Source organism: Xyrauchen texanus, chromosome 18, assembly GCF_025860055.1.
Source record: "Xyrauchen texanus isolate HMW12.3.18 chromosome 18, RBS_HiC_50CHRs, whole genome shotgun sequence".
Lineage (NCBI taxonomy): Eukaryota > Metazoa > Chordata > Actinopteri > Cypriniformes > Catostomidae > Xyrauchen > Xyrauchen texanus.
The window spans coordinates 9208286-9227912 of record NC_068293.1 but is presented as its reverse complement, the minus strand read 5'-3'; the positions used below and the strand labels follow the sequence as shown (position 1 = coordinate 9227912).

At 39.0% G+C, this 19627-nt stretch overlaps 1 protein-coding gene across 1 annotated transcript in view; it reads left to right on the top strand.

The window, feature by feature from the left end:
- LOC127659315 (E3 ubiquitin-protein ligase MYCBP2-like) overlaps positions 1-19627 on the top strand; it is a 171533-nt gene that overhangs the window by 28174 nt on the left and 123732 nt on the right. Inside the window, 6 exon segments of the mRNA XM_052149082.1 lie at positions 8745-8987; positions 9308-9379; positions 9596-9692; positions 11179-11252; positions 17038-17176; positions 17280-17356. Of these exon segments, the coding sequence (XP_052005042.1) occupies positions 8745-8987; positions 9308-9379; positions 9596-9692; positions 11179-11252; positions 17038-17176; positions 17280-17356 (702 nt within the window).

Sequence of the window (19627 nt, the reverse complement as noted above, 5' to 3'; positions counted from 1 at the left end):
TGAACAAATGCATGAATACATTTATATATTAAAAAAAAAAAAAAAAAAACTTTTGAACCAACATTCAGACCCTAGTTTTGTCCACTGGCTGACTCTCGTAGATTGTGGCAGGCTGTTACATACTTTGCTGCTGTTATGATTGAGCTGGAGTTTTCTCCCAAAATATAATTTAATTTATCTGAATTTGATAATGCCATAAAATTTGGTTCTAGTTGTTGGAATCTAGTGAAATAGTCCGATCTAATGCTGTGATAGTGATCACAGTGTATGAGGAAGTGTTCTTCTGTCTCCACCTCTCTCTGAGAGCACAGAGAACACAGTCTCTGCTCTCTCGGCTGCCACCTCTGCCGGTGCCGTCCTCTCTCTACAGCCAGACAGTGGGCACTAGCCTGTATCTGGTCAGGGTCTTTCTCACTTTATGCTCTTTTACACAGCTCAGGTATTCTGCTGGTTTATAATCTCTTTTCAGGTTTAAATAGAGTTCCATCTTTTTTGTGATTTAGTAGCATCTTTCCAATAGGTAATGTAATTTAGTTTTTGTAATTTTATAATTTGGTTGGGCCAGATAGTGCTGTGCTGGTCTGGCTGTAGTTTGAGCATCAGCTGTGAGAGTGCGCTCCGGGGCCGGTTCTGCTCCTGACACCGCAGGGCTTCGGCCTGGTAAGAGCTTGGGTCACTGCGCTTCAGGTGCTGGTAGAATTTCACAGCTCTTTTTTGGATATTGATCAATAGTGGGTATTGTCCTAATTCAGCTCTGCAAGAGTTGTTTGGTGTCGCTTTTACAAATTTGGGTGTGCAGTTTCGATTGCCTCTTTTTCCCATTTTGAAAAATCTTGGGTTTTTAGAGGTCCCCATATCTCGCTGCCATACAGAGCAATGGGTTCAATTATTGCTTGTAGGATTTTTAGCCAGGTTTGAATTGGAATTTCATGTCGAATAGTATTTTTGATCATGTAGAAGACCCTCATTGCTTTTGCCTTCAGTTCATTCACAGCCAGATTAAAGTTCCCTGTCGAACTCAGTTTTAGCCCCAGATATGTGTATTCGTGGGTGTGTTGGAGGACTTGGTTTCCTGCTCTAAAGATGTATTTATTTTCCCTACACCTGGATCTATTTTGAAAAATCATTATTTTAGTTTTTATGAGGTTAATTTTGAGAGCCCATGTTTGATCGGAATGTCTCTACGACATCGAGGAGCTGCTGTAGTCCCTCTTTTGTTTTTGACAGAATGACTAGATCATCTGCAAAGAGGAGACATTTAACTTCTGATTAGCGTCAGGGTTGGGCCGGGGCAGTGGACTTATTTAAGGCTTTGGCTAATTCGTTTATATATTTGTTAAATAGAGTGGGGCTCAATGGGCAACCTTGTCTGACTCTTCGTTGTTGGGAGAAAAATTCTGTTCAGCTTATTTCCTATTTTTACAGCACATGTATTGTTTTTATACATGGTGCTTATCAAATCAAATGTTTTCCCTCCAATCCCATTTTCCAGTAGTTTTAGGAAGAGTCCTTCGTGCCAGATCGAAGTCGAAAGCCTTCTCAAAGTCAATAAAGCAAGAGAAGACTTTGGATTTATTTTGGTATACATGTTTATCAATGATCGTGTGAAGAGTGTAAATGTGGTCCGACGTTCTGTGTTTGGGCAGAAATCCAATTTGACTTTTGTCCAGAATTTTGTGGGTTTTGAGAAAGTTCTGCAATCTTATGTTAATAATCGAACAGAATATTTTCCCCAGGTTGCTATTGACACATATGCCTCTGTAATTGTTTGGCTCATATTTGTCTCCGTGTTTAAATATTGGTGTAATTAGGCCTTGGTTCCAGGTGTCGGGGAAATATCCTACTTTCAAAACAAAGTTGAATAATTTGGTTATTGCGGTTTTGAATTTGTCGTTGGTGTATTTGATAATTTCGTTTAATATTCCATCAATGCCACATGCCTTGTTGGGTTTTAAAGCATGCAGTCTATCTGTAAGCTCATTTACTGTGATTGGGAAATCCAGGGGGTTCTGATTGTCTTTAATTTTTTCTTTCAGGATTTCTAATTTGGTTTTGAATTCATTTCGAGCAGGATTTGTTTCAGTTGTTTTGTACAGATTTTCAAAGTGTGTCCTCCATATGTTCCCGTTTTGAATGGCCAGTTCTTCCTGTTGTGGCCTATAGAGAGAGTTCCAATTGTTCCAGAAGTTACTGGTGTTTATTGACTCTCCATTTCTTGAAATAATTGTTCTGTGTGTTCTTCCTTTTTACTCTTAGAGTTTGTTTGTACAGTCTAAGGGCTTCGTGATATTGATGGCGGAGTTCTTCATTGTCAGGATCTCTGTGTTTTTGATTTGAAAGATTTCGTACTGTTGTTCGGATATTTTTGCACTCACTGTCAAACCACATTTCTTTGGTGTTTTTGGTTTCCTTTTGATGATTACTTTTTCAAATTGCACATGGATGCTGATTGGTGGAATATTTTGGTAATGTCGCTAAGTGCCAGATTTATGCCTAATTTATTTTGTGAATATGTGTTCATTATGAATTTGTCCAATAATAATTTGATCGTTTGACTTTCTATTGCATTTTGATAATTTTCTGTGCTGTTATTTGTCCACTTATAGGGTGGTTGCAGCTTCAGTAAATCAGAGGGCTGTCTGTGTGATTCATTGCTATGAGTTTGTCTTAAATATAGTGTAATTTTACAGTGGTCTGACAGAGGTGTTTGAGGACTGACTGTGAATGCCCTGAGATGCACTGGGTCGATGTCTGTAAGGAAGTAATCCACAGTACTGTTGCCCAAGAAGGAATTAAAATTGTAACAACCAAAAGAGTCTCCCCGTATACGGCCGTTCACTATATACAGGCCCAGTGATCGACAGAGCTCTAGTAGGCTTTTCCCACTTTTGTTTGTTAATTTGTCATAATTGTTTCTTAGGTGGTATGAGGGCAGAGCGTGGCTGGTGTTTGTGATATATTTGTCTCCCTGTGTGTTGACAAAGTCTGGTTCATTTCCAGTTCTGGCATTTAGATCGCCACACATTAACACATTCCCTTTAGTCTGGAAATGGCAGATCTCCTCCTGCAGGATGGAGAAGGTTTCTTCACTGTAATAGGGGGACTCAGCTGGGGGAAGGTATATAGCACACAAGAAAATGTGACGGTCTGTGGAGACAATGTCTTTTTGGATTTATAGCCAAATGTTAAATTTTCTGATTTGTATAGCTGTGATTGAGTTTATGAGGTGTGCTCTATACCATATTAGCATTCCCCCTGACTCTCTGCCCTGAGTCACCCCTCTTAGTTTTGTCGATGGTAGGACTATTTCCCTAAATCCAACTGGACAGCCAGTGGACAAATCTCTAACATTCCATGTTTCCTGTAGTATTATAATGTCAGAGTTATCGATTTCTTTTTTAAAGTCTGAATGTTGGCTCTTGATACCAAAAACAAGAGGACCTCAGTCCTTGAATATTCCAACACATGACTTTCAGGGAATATGAGCTCATTAGATAATCACATTTGTTATTTCAAAACAAGACAGACATCAGTATACTGAATTGACAAATCAAGAAGAATATATTAAATATTATGATCCAAGAAAATAAGTTAAATGTATAAATTAGGTCAAATAAATATACAAAGATATCATATTCATATTACATATACATATATATTTCTTTCTTTTTTTTTTTTTTTTTTCAAGAAGAATAAATAATGAGGTTTCAAAACATCTGATATAAAATGAGTATAAAATAAACATATACACATGCATACACATCCATACTTTTTTTTTTTTTCAAGAATTATAAATAATAGATTTCTGAGAATCTGATTTAAAATAAGTAGAAATAAAACACACTCTCACACACACACACACACTTATACATACATTTTCATTTTCCTTACCTTTTTTTTTTTTCTCTTTCTCCCTTTTTTTTTCTTCCTTTCCCTTTTCCTTTTTTTTCCCCTTTTTTGTGAGTCACTAACCCATGAGATGTGAGCACAGCACGGTCAGCATGTGCTGGATGTTTGTGAGGTCTCTGGATGGCGATGAGGCCGGCTGGCTGTAGGTTGTGCTGGGGCTGCAGTGGGTCAGTGATCTGCTGGCTGCTTCAGCGTAGCTCCGGCTTCCCGGCTGCTGCTGCTGCTGCTGTTGCTGTTCACGTGGATGAGAAGGCGAGGGGGCTTCAGGCCTGGTCATGTAGTGTGTTCCAGGGGGAAACACAGAGCCTGTCGTGGTGTTCCTCCTGTCAGAGCTGAAGTGGTGGAGGGGGTGGTGTTTTGAGGGTGTCCATGCAGTGGCTCTATGGGATGTCCATGAGGACGCTGCGGTGCGCTGGAGCTGCGGTTGAGTGCGATGTCCTTCAGGGTTTTGGCAAAGATGGGGGGCAGTTCTGTGGAGGTGGACATGGTCGTACAGGCTGCTGAGATTCAGTGTGGTGTGCTGAGCCAGGTGTACATTGGGCTTTAGGGCACAGTCTCTGGATACTCTAGCATTTATATGCCTGATGGTGTCTGGGTGGAAGTCCGAGCGCAGTAGCAGGGTGGAGAGGATGATTTTGGAGTTGGGGAAGTTGGAGGATGCCTTCTCAGTCACGTTTATGAGAGCTGTAGCTACTCTCTCTCGCTGAGCTCGGAGGTCGTTGCTGCCGGTGTGGATGATGATGTGGCTGGGGGAACCCAGCTGCTCTTCACACAAGAGCTCCAGGGCCTTCTGTGTGTTTGGGCACCACAATTTTTTGACGTTTTTTCTTGGAAACAGTCTCTTTTCATCGATAAACTTGCTATTGGAGTCCATGAGGAGTATAATGTGAGGCTGTGATGGACTGTAGGAGTCTGCTGGAGGAGGGCTGCTGGGCCGGGTCTCTGTGGTCACTGGAGGAGGAGGCTCCTCTGAGCTCTGCTGTTCTCCTCTCTGTGTCGGCTGCTTCTCCACAGCTGACAGCTGTATGTGGGACTCTCTGTCCTCTCTCAGCTTTCCTATCTCCTCCCTCACTACAGACAGCTGATTGCTGTACTCCTCTCCCTGTTTTTTCATTTCTTGAGTTTCTTTTTTAAGCATTTCTATTTCCTTCCTGTAGTCGGCTTCTTTCTCTGTTGGATCAGTCTCCTTCCCTACTCTATGCATCTCCTCTCTCAGCTGCACCAGCTCCAGCTCCATCTCCCTGAACTTCTCCTTCATGTCGCTGATGATGCTGTGTAGAAGGGAGATCTCCTCACTGCCGTCCCTGGACTGCTCAGCTGTGGACTGATGGCTGGAGGTCGAGGGGTCTTCTGCACGCTTCTGTGCATTAGGGCTGATCTTGTTCAGCTGAGCTTTTTCTTTAATTTGCAGGAAATCCTTTTCAAATTGTTTCAGCTTCCCCTGGATCATTACAGTCCCATTTTTATATAGGTTCGCTGTTATTGTGACATCTGAATCTGAATCCTCCCCTTCTTTAATCTGTAGTTTCCATCCATTACTGATGCCCTTTCTAATTACTGTGGGGTAATGATGTCTGATTGCTGAGTGCCAGGCTTCTGGGTCTTCTGTACAGAATATGATGTTACTGACCTCTCCATTCCTGTATAGGTCTGAGTACAGGGTTTCTGGATTGTCCTTGAGGAGCTTTTCTTTATGTTTTTTCTTTAGGATCTCATTGGTAGCTTTGGATGGGTATGTTACAGGGATTGATTCTGTCATTTTTCAAATATTCTGACAGTTGCTGGGAGTTTGTTGTTGTTGTTGTTTTATGAATGTTTATATCTACTGGAGTTAGCCTTTATATTGTAGCTTAATTAAATCACAGTTTTTGGGCAAATCTTTCTCCAAAACAAAGGTGGTTGATTGTAGATATTTTGTGTACTCACATGGAGTTCCTCTTTTCCTCTCTCTCGTGGCAGTTGTGGGACCTTTAAGCCTTCTGTCAGCCTTCTGTCTATTGGTTGTCAGCTAGTTGTCTTCTGCTGATTTTTCTTGATCAATTCAATGTCCTTTTGTAGTTAATATGTTGCAGAAGGTCTTATTTTATAGAGTTTTATCAAAACTGATTGTCTGTCTTGTCTTAAAACAACATTTAAAAAGAAAAAAATCAGGAGCTCATTTTCTTGCTGCTGCTGAACGGAATTCTCTCTCTCCGAGAGTTCTCTCTCTCTCTCTCTCTCTCTCACACACACACACACACACACACACACACACACACACACACACACACAAACTCACTTTCACACTCTGTGCCTGTTCTCATCGATAGCATTTCTGAGACTCCAGAACTTTCTACTATGTCAATCATGTGTCTTCATTATTGCCTGCATGTATCATAAAATTGTTTTGAGTTATCTCTTTCATCATATCTATACACTGTCTGGATATTACTTACCTGCTGTTTGCCACTCTGCTTAACTGAATTTACTCACAATATTTACATCACTGTTTCAATCCTCTGCTCAATAAACCCTGCTACTGAGTTCATATCTCTGCCTCTCCGTGAGTCTCCCGTGACAGCTTTAACTTTTAAACCCTCACCCTTTTTATTCACAGTTTAATTCAGCTTCTTAATTAAATTCTGGTTAAATGCACTTCCTGTGCCTTTCTAAGTCCATATTATAAGTGAACCGAACTGCTGAGCATCTACATCTGAGATGTTCGTTTGTAGCGCACAAATATTGTGCACGGGTGAAGGCTATAAATAGCCGTGCGCGTGTGTGTAAAAGCACCATTCACTACCGTGCTGAAGCTAATTCAGCCAATTGTGTGGGAGCAGTGCAGTGTATAAAATCATGCAGGTACAGGTCAGGAGCTTCAGTTAATGTTCACATCAACCATCATAATGGGGAAAAATATGATTTCAGTGATTTAGACTGTGCCATGATTGTTGGTGCCAGATGGGCTGGCTTAAATATTTCTGTAACTGCTGATCTCCTGGGATTTTCACATGCAACAGTCACTAGAGTGTAAAGAGAAAGGTGCCAAAAACAATAAGACAACCAGTTATCTACTGTCCAGTTTTGGTGTGCCTGTGCCCACTACAACCTCGGTTTCCTGTTCTTAGCTGAGAATAGAGGTACCAGTGTTTTGTATTTTTTGCCACCATTCTCAGGAGATCAGCATTTACAGAAATACTGAAACCAGCCCATCTGGCACCAACAATCATGCCACAGTCTAAATCACTGAGATCAAAATTTTCCCCATTCTAATGGTTGATGTGAACATTAACTGAAGCTCCTGACTCATATCTGCATGCATTTAAACGTTGCGCTGCTGTCACATGATTGGCTGATTACCTAATATTCAGTGTATATATGCTGCATTACCAGATGAGGTTTATTGATGAGGAATAATAATAATAAAAAAAATATCGACCACTATCGGCATAGATTTCTGCCGATAACTGATAGTTCCAAAAAGCAACTATCAACACCAGTTAATCGTAATACCAATCTATCTATATCGGTCTATCTCTAATATATATGTACTGTATGTATTGTCCCAAGTAGTTTTAAATATATAATTTTAGAATGAAAATTTTTAAAATGCCGTTAAAATTAATTGATTTTATTTTATACTAAATGATCACAGGGAAGGATAATATTGAATTATTTACATCTATATGCACCAGTATGACAAGATATAGTAATAGACCGCAATCGTTTCAAATAGGGCTTGGATAAACGATTATTTTATAAACGATTAATCTAGCGATTATTTTTTCGGTGCATCGATTAATCCAACGATTCATTTTTCCAGTCCGATTCGATTATCTGCCCATTAATTGACTAATAGCAATTTATACATGTTGATTTACATATCTGAATGAAAAAAACATGAATTCCTTAACATTGCAATATATGTTTATTGCTCTTAAAATTCCAAAATAAAAGACTATACAAGTGCAAAGTAATGCATTCTTAGTCAGAGTTAGCATTCAATAAAACCTTGAAGCCTTGAAAACACATAGGCCTAGCTTACTGAAAAAAGTGCATCTTGTAATTCTTCTTTCAGATTAAAATAACAACTACTTGATGTCTAGCATTCAATAAAAAAATAAAAAGGTCACCCAGCCACCCTTTCTTAGAGCTATTGAAAGAATACAGTAACTATTGTTAACTTGGGGGCTTTAAGCTAATACAGAAAATTATTTTCCAACAAAAAATAAACATTCAGGATTCAAAATTTATGTTGAACATAGGCCTAGCTTACTGAAAAAAAGCATCTTCATTCACATGCAAATAACAACTTACACTCTGACACTTTCCTTTCACCTTAAGAATACTGTGTGTGTGTGTGTGTGTGTGTGTGTGTGTGTGTGTGTGTGTGTGTGTGTGTGTGTGTGTGTGTGTGTGTGTGTGTGTACCGGGTGGCGCCTCTTAAGGTGCTGGTGCATTGCCGTGGTGCTAGAATGGAAGGACATCTCCATTTTGCAAAGGCGACATATCACGGAATTGTTTCCTTTTAAATTAAAGAATTCCCATACTTTAGAGGAACGAGTGCGTGCCGCCTTGCACTTCCGATAGTCTGAGGAGCCACTCGTGTTGCTACTACTCTCCGGCGCCGCCATCTTTGTTTTAGGTCTGGCGAATCGATGCGCATATTTTGAAATACGTCGACGTCATCGATGACGTGGACGCGTTGTCCCAGCCCTAGTTTCAAACATATATTTAACTAAACCATTTTAACAAATTAAAAATTCCCCATAGAGTCTTTCGTCAGTGGACTTTGGCGTAGCTCATGTTAACTGCACAGTCTTCTTACCTGAATCCTGTTTTTCTGCAACCAAAAGGTTCCGACAATCCTGAACGCTCTCCAGAGGAGTGTACAGGCGGTGCTGGTGGGAAAGATCCAGATCCAGGACTGGTTCGGGAATGGCATCAAGCGAGCTGCGCTCATGAACAAATGGGTTCTGAAGGAGGTAAACATCGATGAAGATGAACACTGTCTTCTTCAAACAGATGGATCCTTCCTCTACCTGCTCTGCAAGGATGGCCTCTATAAAGTGGGCTCAGGGTACAGTGGGACTGTCAGGGTGAGGATATCTGTTATTTATGTGCTCTCTAATAGAATACCATATATAAGAATCTGATGTAAGTGTTCATTGATTTGTTTTTAATATACATTGACCACTTTGTAAAATTTGGATTCTAAAATCCCATTTAAACCTGGAAATAAGCAGAAAGCTTTAGGATTTTGACAAATTGAAAACAAAGAAACTATTTCGGATATGATACTCTTCCGTGTGGTTTTGGGACAATTGTATTTATTTGTATGGCTGTGTTGTAGTGCTGACACACCACGTTGTTTGTCATCTTGTCAATGCCTGAGCTAATAAAAGGCTATAAATTGCAGGGCCATGTGTACAACTCCACATCACGTATCAGGAACCGTAAGGAGAACAGGCCATGGCTGGGATTCGCACAGGTATTGGCGCCTTTTTTGATGAGGTTGTCAGTCATGTGGTTCATACGCCACGTTGTTATACACCATCAATATATAGTTTATACAGGTTTATGTCCTGCATTCATTTTAGTGATTGGTTACATTTCCTAATGGTTACAGTGTTATCAACCTTTGAAAAATGTATATTATTTCATAAGCCTTTTCAATTAATATTTGTTATGGCTATTTGCTTCACAGGGTTGTTTGCTCTATCGAGACATGAACAGTCACAGCATGGCGGCCATTAAGATCAACCCAGAGACTCTGGAGCAGGAGGATACCATCACAATGCCTGGTACAAACACCCCTCTTGTGTGCTAATGATTGCACAGAGCAGGGCAAATAACTGATAGAAGTAGGGGTGGGCGAAATACCGGTAGACACGATAAACCGGTAGAAATTTGACAACAGCTATACATTTTGGTTAATTGTCTCTATCACGGTTATGCAAAATCCCTTGGCAATAAATGCCCTTACAAAAAATTGCGGAGTTACCACAAACTTACCGCAAATTCTCCAACTCATTCGCTGCAAATGTTTGTCAGAAGTTTACAGATCATCACCAGTAGTGGTGATCCTGAAGTAAACCTTTGGCGACAATGAAGAGAGAGTTTGCAGCAACTCTAGATTTTTTGTAAGGGTGTGCATCTCATTTTATACATGTTACACAAATGCGGTACACATTCCGTTGGAGAAATGGAGGAAGGCTGAGCGGCTTTACGTGAGACTGAGAGAATTGAAGAAACAGGTTTTCAGGCACTGGCAATCTTTCAGCGGCTACCCAAGCGAAATTTTGGTCCACCGAAGCAAATAATGACATTCATCTTGCCCGATTCCAGCCTTGATGAAGCACCCACAGATCATCACCGATTCTTTGTGAAGGACGCATGAATCAAGCCATGTACAAGGTTATCCTGGAAGACAACTTGCTTCCTTCTGCTCTGACAATGTTCCCCAACTCTTAGGATTGGTTTTTCCAGCAGGACAATGCTCCATGCCACACTGACAGGTCAATCAAGGTGTGGATGGAGAAGCACCGGATCAAGAAACTGTCATGGCCAGCCTAATCTCCAGACCTGAACCCCATTGAAAACCTCTCGAATGTGATCAAGAGGAAGATCGATGGCCACGAGCTGCTTGAATTTTTCTGCCAGGAGTGGCATAAAGTCACCCAACAGCAATGTGAAAGACTGGTAGAGAGCATGCCAAGACACTTGAAAGCTGTGATTGAGAACCAGGGTTATTTCACTAAATATAGATTTGTTATTTTGACTAGTTGACTTTTTCTGCAAATAAATGCTCTGAATGCCAATATTTGTATTTGGAATTTGAGAGAAAGGTTGCCAGTACTTTATAGAATAAAACATATACCTATAAATAGTAAATCCATGATAATTTTGCTGTGGTCTCCAGAGCTGTATATTGTTATCGTAATATTAATAATACAATTATTTTGCATGGTGAAATATGATTTTTGTCATATCACTCACACCTAGATAGAAGTTTTTACAATTAGATTATTATAGTATAAATTATATTACAAGTGTTCGTTTACAGACCCCATGACATCGCTTGACGAGCAGAGTTTTCTTTCCTGTGTTGACAGAAATTGTATTAAAACAGCAAGTTTTATGAGGCTCATCCTTTATTGTAAATTGTCAATAATTTGTCACAGGCATGAATCGTGATTTGCTATTTGCTATTGCAAGTCCGTGGCAGGTAGTTTTAGGGGAAGAGACATTATGTATATAATTCTCTCTCTGTTCCTCTCTCTGTCTCAGGTCTTCAAGCAGATGGGCAGAACATCATATTCACTGATGGAGATTATATCAACCAGATTGCAGCCTGCAAAGATGTAAGTTGTTTTAGTCATTGGCAGTGTCAGGGGCTGTTTACATTAGGGCTGGGCGAAATAGCTGTAAAAATTATATCTCAATATTTTTGATGATTTATTATATAAATTATTGTAATTGTATTTATATATATGTATTTTTATATATATATATATATATATATATATATATATATATATATATATATATATATATATATATATATATATATATATATATACATATATATACATGCATACATATATATATACATATACATACATACATATATATATATATACATACAGTGAGGAAAATAAGTATTTGAACACCCTGCTATTTTGCAAGTTCTCCCACTTAGAAATCATGGAGGGGTCTGAAATTGTCATCGTAGGTGCATGTCCACTGTGAGAGACATAATCTAAAAAACAAAATCCAGAAATCACAATGTATGATTTTTTTACTATTTATTTGTATGATACAGCTGCAAATAAGTATTTGAACACCTGAGAAAATCAATGTTAATATTTGGTACAGTAGCCTTTGTTTGCAATTACAGAGGTCAGACGTTTCCTGTAGTTTTTCACCAGGTTTGCACACACTGCAGGAGGGATTTTGGCCCACTCCTCCACACAGATCTTCTCTAGATCAGTCAGGTTTCTGGGCTGTCGCTGACAAACACGGAGTTTGAGCTCCCTCCAAAGATTCTCTATTGGGTTTAGGTCTGGAGACTGGCTAGGCCACGCCAGAACCTTGATATGCTTCTTACAGAGCCACTCCTTGGTTATCCTGGCTGTGTGCTTCGGGTCATTGTCATGTTGGAAGACCCAGCCTCGACCCATCTTCAATGCTCTAACTGAGGGAAGGAGGTTGTTCCCCAAAATCTCGCAATACATGGCCCCGGTCATCCTCTCCTTAATACAGTGCAGTCAGCCCTGTCCCATGTGCAGAAAAACACCCCCAAAGCATGATGCTATCACCCCCATGCTTCACAGTAGGGATGGTGTTCTTGGGATGGTACTCATCATTCTTCTTCCTCCAAACACGGTTAGTGGAATTATGACCAAAAAGTTCTATTTTGGTCTCATCTGACCACATGACTTTCTCCCATGACTCCTCTGGATCATCCAAATGGTCATTGGCAAACTTAAGACGGGCCTTGACATGTGCTGGTTTAAGCAGGGGAACCTTCCGTGCCATGCATGATTTCAAACCATGACGTCTTAAGTGTATTACCAATAGTAACCTTGGAAACGGTGGTCCCAGCTCTTTTCAGGTCATTGACCAGCTCCTCCCGTGTAGTTCTGGGCTGATTTCTCACCTTTCTTAGGATCATTGAGACCCCACGAGGTGAGATCTTGCATGGAGCCCCAGTCCGAGGGAGATTGACAGTCATGTTTAGCTTCTTCCATTTTCTAATGATTGCTCCAACAGTGGACCTTTTTTCACCAAGCTGCTTGGCAATTACCCGTAGCCCTTTCCAGCCTTGTGGAGGTGTACAATTTTGTCTCTAGTGTCTTTGGACAGCTCTTTGGTCAGTGGCCATGTTAGTAGTTGGATTCTTACTGATTGTATGGGGTGGACAGGTGTCTTTATGCAGCTAACGACCTCAAACAGGTGCATCTAATTTAGGATAATAAATGGAGTGGAGGTGGACATTTTAAAGGCAGACTAACAGGTCTTTGAGGGTCAGAATTCTAGCTGATAGACAGGTGTTCAAATACTTATTTGCAGCTGTATCATACAAATAAATAGTTAAAAAATCATACATTGTGATTTCTGGATTTTTTTTTTAGATTATGTCTCTCACAGTGGACATGTACCTACGATGACAATTTCAGACCCCTCCATGATTTCCAAGTGGGAAATCTAAATCATTTTGTTCTAAAATGGCATTTACATTTTAATTTTTTTTAATCAGGGGAACCATCTTTTCAACCAAACAGCCATTGTAGCCTTGTATACTGAAAATGTTTAATACATGCAGTAAAAATCTAGAAATAATGAATATATATATTTTATTTAGCTTTTCACTAAAATAATACAAAGGAGAACAATATTTAAGCTTTTTTTATTTGGGTGCACCAATACAGTTATAAAACACAATATTTGCCTACATATATCTTTACTAAAAAAATATTATTATTTTTTTTTTTGGTGAATAAACAGTGTGTGCAAAAACTACAAATTCTCACTTTTTGGAGCCAAGTTGAATTTTATAATAATGCTATATAATATTGAATTGGTATTATTATTGTTATTATTATAATAAGGAAGATATTTACTTTGAACAATAGTAATATATTTTATAATATATTTAGTAATATATTTACTCCACCTGGAGCTTTTATTTTGGCAGAAAGCTTAGTGTGCTGTCATATTTACTGCACCTTCACCTGGAGCTTTTATTTTGACGGAGCACTGAATGTGTAGTATTTGTAACACCTTGCAATGCTTCCAATAAAAAATTTGGTAAAATACTGTCACCTTTTTTCTGTGGTACGGTGGTAACTCATAGCGGTTTCAAACGTTTGAAATTGCGGGAATGTGTGAACCTGCAGCGCTTTGTTTCCACAATGCACGCAAATTGCTTTGAGACCACTCCATTTTCTCACCCTCATGGAATCCCTGATGTGTATGACTTTTTTTCGAATTAAGATTTTTAGAAGAATATCTCCGCTCTGTTGGTGCTCACAATGCAAGTGAATGGTGACCAGATCTCTAAAATCTCAAATATCCCATAAAGGCATCATAAAAGTAATTATTTCGACTCCAGTTGTTTAATCTATGTCTTCTTAAATGATCCAATCAGTTTTGGTTGAGATATTCTTCTAAAAATCTTTATTTGTGTTCTAAAGAAGAAAGAAAGTCACACATCTGGGATGGCATGAGGGAGATTAATGATGAGAGAATTTCATTTTTGGGTGAAGTATCCCTTTAAAGGAGCAGATCATGAGCCCCACTCTTATACACATAAGAGTGCATCACCTGTTCACACAGAACATGTATTCATTGTGCTAAATTGTTGCCTTTTGCGGTTTAATAATCAGCTCTAGTCACATTGAAAGTGTTTTTGTGTCAGAATTGCTTTTTGGTGTAAACATGCGTTAGACAGACATGTTTTGTGTAAAGTGTCAAGTTAACTCTTGATTCACCTAAATTTGTTCCATTTGTAGTGCTGCATCTAGTTGTTTTATGTGGCCCCTAACACAGCTAACCAAAGCCTTTTCAGACAGACAAAGTCACTCCAAAAACCTAAAAAGCTTCTTCTGTATACAGCATTATAGCCACACTTCCGACCTGAAGATTGTTCCAAAAGGTAGGCAGCATAATTATGGTACTTCCTAGATACCTAGTTTTGGCCAAAGACTCCTGTTCTCAGTGTGAACTGTCCTTTAGCGCAAGGCAGTAGATAGTGAGGCCGTTCACTAGGTTTTGCAAACGGAAAGCTTTTAGTCTTTTTATGAATCTGTTTTCCTTGTCAGATTCTTGATTTTTTTTTTAGTTATGGGAAAGGTGAATTTGCTAGTAAGCCGTAATTTGTAGGAGCTCTTTTCAGTTGATTCTTGTCAACAATTTGTCTCGTTGCTAGGCGACTGAGGTAGACAGTCAGGGCAGACTCGTATGTTCAGACTGCAGTGAGAGATAAATAGAAGGATAACAATGCAAAGCATGTTTTCCGCCAGCTGCGTTATTCTTCAGACGTCCAGCAGAAGATAGCAGATTCGTCAAGTCTCCTTAGCTTGTCATAAAAGCATGATCAGAGTATTTTCGCAAGAACGCTTATTGTAGCTGGCAGTGGCACCTGATCTCTTTTGTCTCTGCTACTTTCAGCCCTGCTGAGTGTGTGTGTATGTGTCTGTGTATAATCGGTGTTTAGGCAGGGGAGGGGCTGCAGTACTGGACGTGAGCATTCCCTCTGCCTGATCATGAGTGGGCAGCAGTGTAGGGAGGGGGATGTCATATTCATGCATTTACCTTTGAAGATGTCTTTTTGCATACATGATGGTGCTGTGAATACTGAGTGAGTGAATAGGTTAAGGAGGGAAGTTATGAGGAGTGTGTCTGTCTGTCTGTCTGTCTGTCTGTGTGTGTGCGTGCAAGTTGAGGTTTTCATCTGCACATGCAGCTAAACTGCTGTAGCACATCCTGGAGAGAGGAGGAAGGGCATGTGCATTTCTTAGCACCATAATGTGCCTTTAAAGGAGTATTCGGGGTCAATACAAGTTAAGCTCAATTGACAGCATTTGTGGCATAATGTGGGTTAACAGAAACATTTATTTAGACTTTTTCTTAAAAAAAAAAAAAAAAAAAACGTACTCGCAGAAAAATCTGGGTTGCAGTGATGCACTTACAGTGTACAATGGAAGTCTTGATGTGAATGTGAAGTGTATAATTTTATAAAAGCACTTACATGAATTCTTCTGTTAAATCTCATGTATTATTTGAGCTGTAAAGTAGTTTAAAATGTAATTTTTGCAGTCCTCCTGTCATCATGGCAATGCAGTTGTAAAATTGGGTATAACTTTACACAAAAAAGGTTGGTAATTGATTTTATTGCAGTAAAATCATGTTAACACACACATTGTTTTTGTCTTGTCACTGTGGCTATAATTTTGAAACAGTATTTTAATGTTTATAGATTACCCCATTGACTTACTGTGGGAGGGTGGGGCCGGGTCGTGATTATACACACCCGGTCCCTTATCAGGCTAATTAAGCCTCTGAGAGGGATAAAGGCCGATGGCAGACGGTGGTGCGACGAGAGAGAAATCGTTAATGGACATGTCCATCATGTGTGTGTTTGTGTCGTTTGTTTAAGTTTATTATTAAAATATTATTTATATTATCAAGCCGGTTCTCGCCTCCTCCTTCCCATTGAACTCTGTAAAGGGATCAATGGACAACATAAACACACATGACGGACATGTCCGTAAACGATCTCTCTCTCCCGCACGATCCTCTGCAGTCGACCTTTATACCTCAGAGGCTTGATTAGCCTAATACGAGACCGGGTGTGTATGATCACGACCCGTCCCGCCCTCCGGCCTGCCACAAACTCCTTTACACTTCCATTGTAAGTGCCTCACTGTAACCCAGATTTAGGTTTTTTTTAGTGAAAAGGAGGGACATGTCAAAATAATGTGGTACTTAATATTATGCCACAAATGCTGTTGCTTGAACTTAACTTGTATTGAACCCTGAATACTCCTTTAAGGCAAGTCAGTTCACTCCGCAGGTTCCGGAATAGACCCAAAAATGATAATTCTCTAAGCCTATGATCTAGATTTGATGTCTTCCTGTCCATGCAATGCAAGTGAATGGTGACCAGAACTTTTAAAGATCCAAAAAGCACAAAGGCAGCATAAATGTAATCCATACAACTCCAGATGTTTTATTCATGTATTCTGAACTGATCCAGTCGATTTTGGTTGAGAATGGACCAAAGTGGGACTATAAATCTTGACATGAGCAGTCTCTTTGGTGATCATGATTTCATGCTAATTTATGCTTCTTAGCACTCTTGTGTTTGCATGGACAAGCAGACATCTCATCTCCAATTAAATATATCATTGTTTGTGTTCTGTGGAGTAAAGAAAGACATATGAGTTTTGATTCAACATGAGTGTGAGTAAATGATGAAAGAATTATCTTTTTTGGGTGCATAATATCTGTGTATAATTGTGTTCAAACTCTTCCTCTGGCCATACCAGAGATGAAGCATTAATATTAAAATTTAGCAGATTGAAAATGCACTTGAAATAGACAGAGTGTTTCTGATGATGAATGTTATTGTGTGTGTTCTAGGATGGCTTTGTGGTGCGGATCTACGCCACAAGCGCAGACCCAGCACTACAGCAGGAATTGCAGCTCAAACTAGCCAGGAAGTGTCTTCATGCCTGTGGCATCTCTCTCTTTGACCTGGAGAAAGACCTCCATATCATCAGTGAGAACAGTCCAGCAGAACGCTCACTTAATGTTTATGAGGAACTACTGGGGAAATCAATGGTTAACTTGTGATGTCTTTTTTGCTTTGTGTGTGTCCTCAGGCACTGGGTTTGATGAGGAAGCAGCCCTGATTGGAGCTGGCAGAGAGTTTGCTTTGATGAGAACGGCATCTGGGAAGGTAAACAAACCTCTTTGGATTCCTCAGAGTCTCTGCTTTAGTGCTGCTGAAGTGAATCTGAGTGACATGTTGAAATATTTCATACTTTTTCATGTGGCATAAATACTACTGTCCGCGCCTTGTATAATTACACCCTTGGTTCAACAGTAGAGAAAAGGAAAGAAAAAGCAGTTAAATGATTTGCGGAATCTCATGAAACCTGTCAAGAAACCAGGTCATAATTCATAAATATGAAATTACATTTTACTTAATGAAAATAAAGCCAATTTTTAGGTGCATTAAGATTTTTTGTGTAATGGCATTTTCATGACATTTACCGTATTTTCCGGAAATAAAGTCACACCTGACTATAAGTCGCACAGGATCAAAATCGCATTAAGAGAAAAAAGTCGCATCTTTGTTTAAGTGGCACTGATAGGGGTTGCATTAGTCAGGCACTATGATTTGGGAGCAGACGCCCAACCTCCCTTCAGCAGATGTCAAACTCTATGCATGAAGATTACAGTACCTCAGAATCACTCATCATATCATGTGTTTATGGGATTATTTTAAATTTGCGTTAAGTAATCGTGCTTCTCATATTTTGTTTGTTTCCTGAAAGAAACATGACAAAAAGCCACATCTGTTCATAACATCTATAACTCTATGCTGTGCACAAATAAACAGCTTTTAGTTTGTGAGTAAATTAACCCTCTGGGGTCGACGGACGCGCCAGATTTTTTCGTCATTACAGCGGCAACAACATAAAATTCTCCGTAATTTTGGGGCATACAGATAAGTGTAAGACATCATTAGAGACTATAAAGGGTCTACTATTTGTGTACACTCACAATAACAACAAAACCTTTTTGTAAAATAAAGAAAATAAAAAGGGTGAGCTTTCAGCAGTGTCTGTTCACGAGCATATTTCAGAAACACGTCAAAAAAATTAACTGAAACTCCGCAAATACTTATCACACAAACATGAAACATATGTCTAAAGAAAGGCTAAAATGTCTACTTTTATTAAAAACAATTCAAACAAATATTCTCCTGCAATGCAATCTGTTTGAAACAAAGTGATGTACAGTTTTTACTGGCTCAGCTAATAATCTCTAATGTGATCACACCCACCAGCAGAGGACGCCATTCATATGCTAATGTTCTGAGACAATCAATGCAAATGGTAAACACCCCCGACTGTGCCTTAAAAACAAAGTTCATTCACTTTTCTGCGCATTTGAAAGGCAGCACGATACACAAGTGAGAACTCCTGGATAGTGACGAAGAGTTAACATTTTCCTCAGAAGAAGAGCGGGACTCATTTAGTAAGTCATTTAGTTTTAATAAGTTGACATGCTATTTTATATAAGCATGTACATATTTTACTAGTGGGAATGTTTCCAGACTTGCCAGACAGGATTCAAGAATATTGACATTTGAAATATGACTCCTAATAAGCAAGTTTTAGTTTCATTTAAATGCTGTTTCGGCTAAAGCGGGTATTTAAATTGTATGCTGTATGATATAAATATGATATGTAATATGATATAAAAATAATATGAATGTTTAGATTATATTTTATCTAGTGTTTATGCTGCCTCATTATCATCAACAAAGCTTGTGCTTGCAAATATGTGTTCAGGTGTAAATGAGTAAAATACACTTTAAATATGCCCATATTAGAAAATCAGCATATTATAATGATTTCTGAAGGATCATGTGACACTGAAGACTGCAGTAATGATGCTGAAAATTCAGCTTTGATCACAAATGAATTTTACAATATATTCAAATAGAAAACTGCTTTTAAATTGTAAAAATTGTTCAAAATATCAATGTATTTTGGATCAAATAAATGCAGTCTTGGTGAGCAGAAGAGTCTTATTTTAAATGGTAGTGTAGGTCTAAAATTAAGTGAAGTCTTTATGTAAAGAACATGTATAGTCAGATTACTTCTTTTAACTTAAAACTTGATTTTGATCATTAAGTCTCCTCACATTCATTCTCTTTCTGTCACATTCCTCGTTGATAGGCCCAGGGAAGGGGTCTTTGTCTCCTCAGGTGTGAAATACATCCATATTCATGATAGTTCACGCCTCCTCGCATATGACTTTTGTAACACTAAAAGTGTCTTACAAAAGTTAAATTACTATATTGTTTTGTATGAATGAGTGATCAGAATGGTTTTCATATCATTTTGTAGCAGAAACTCTAGGCTACAAGATCCAGTTCTCAAAAGTCTTGTGGACAAATGTTTAGTATGTGTTATATGACCTTATTTCAGTGACT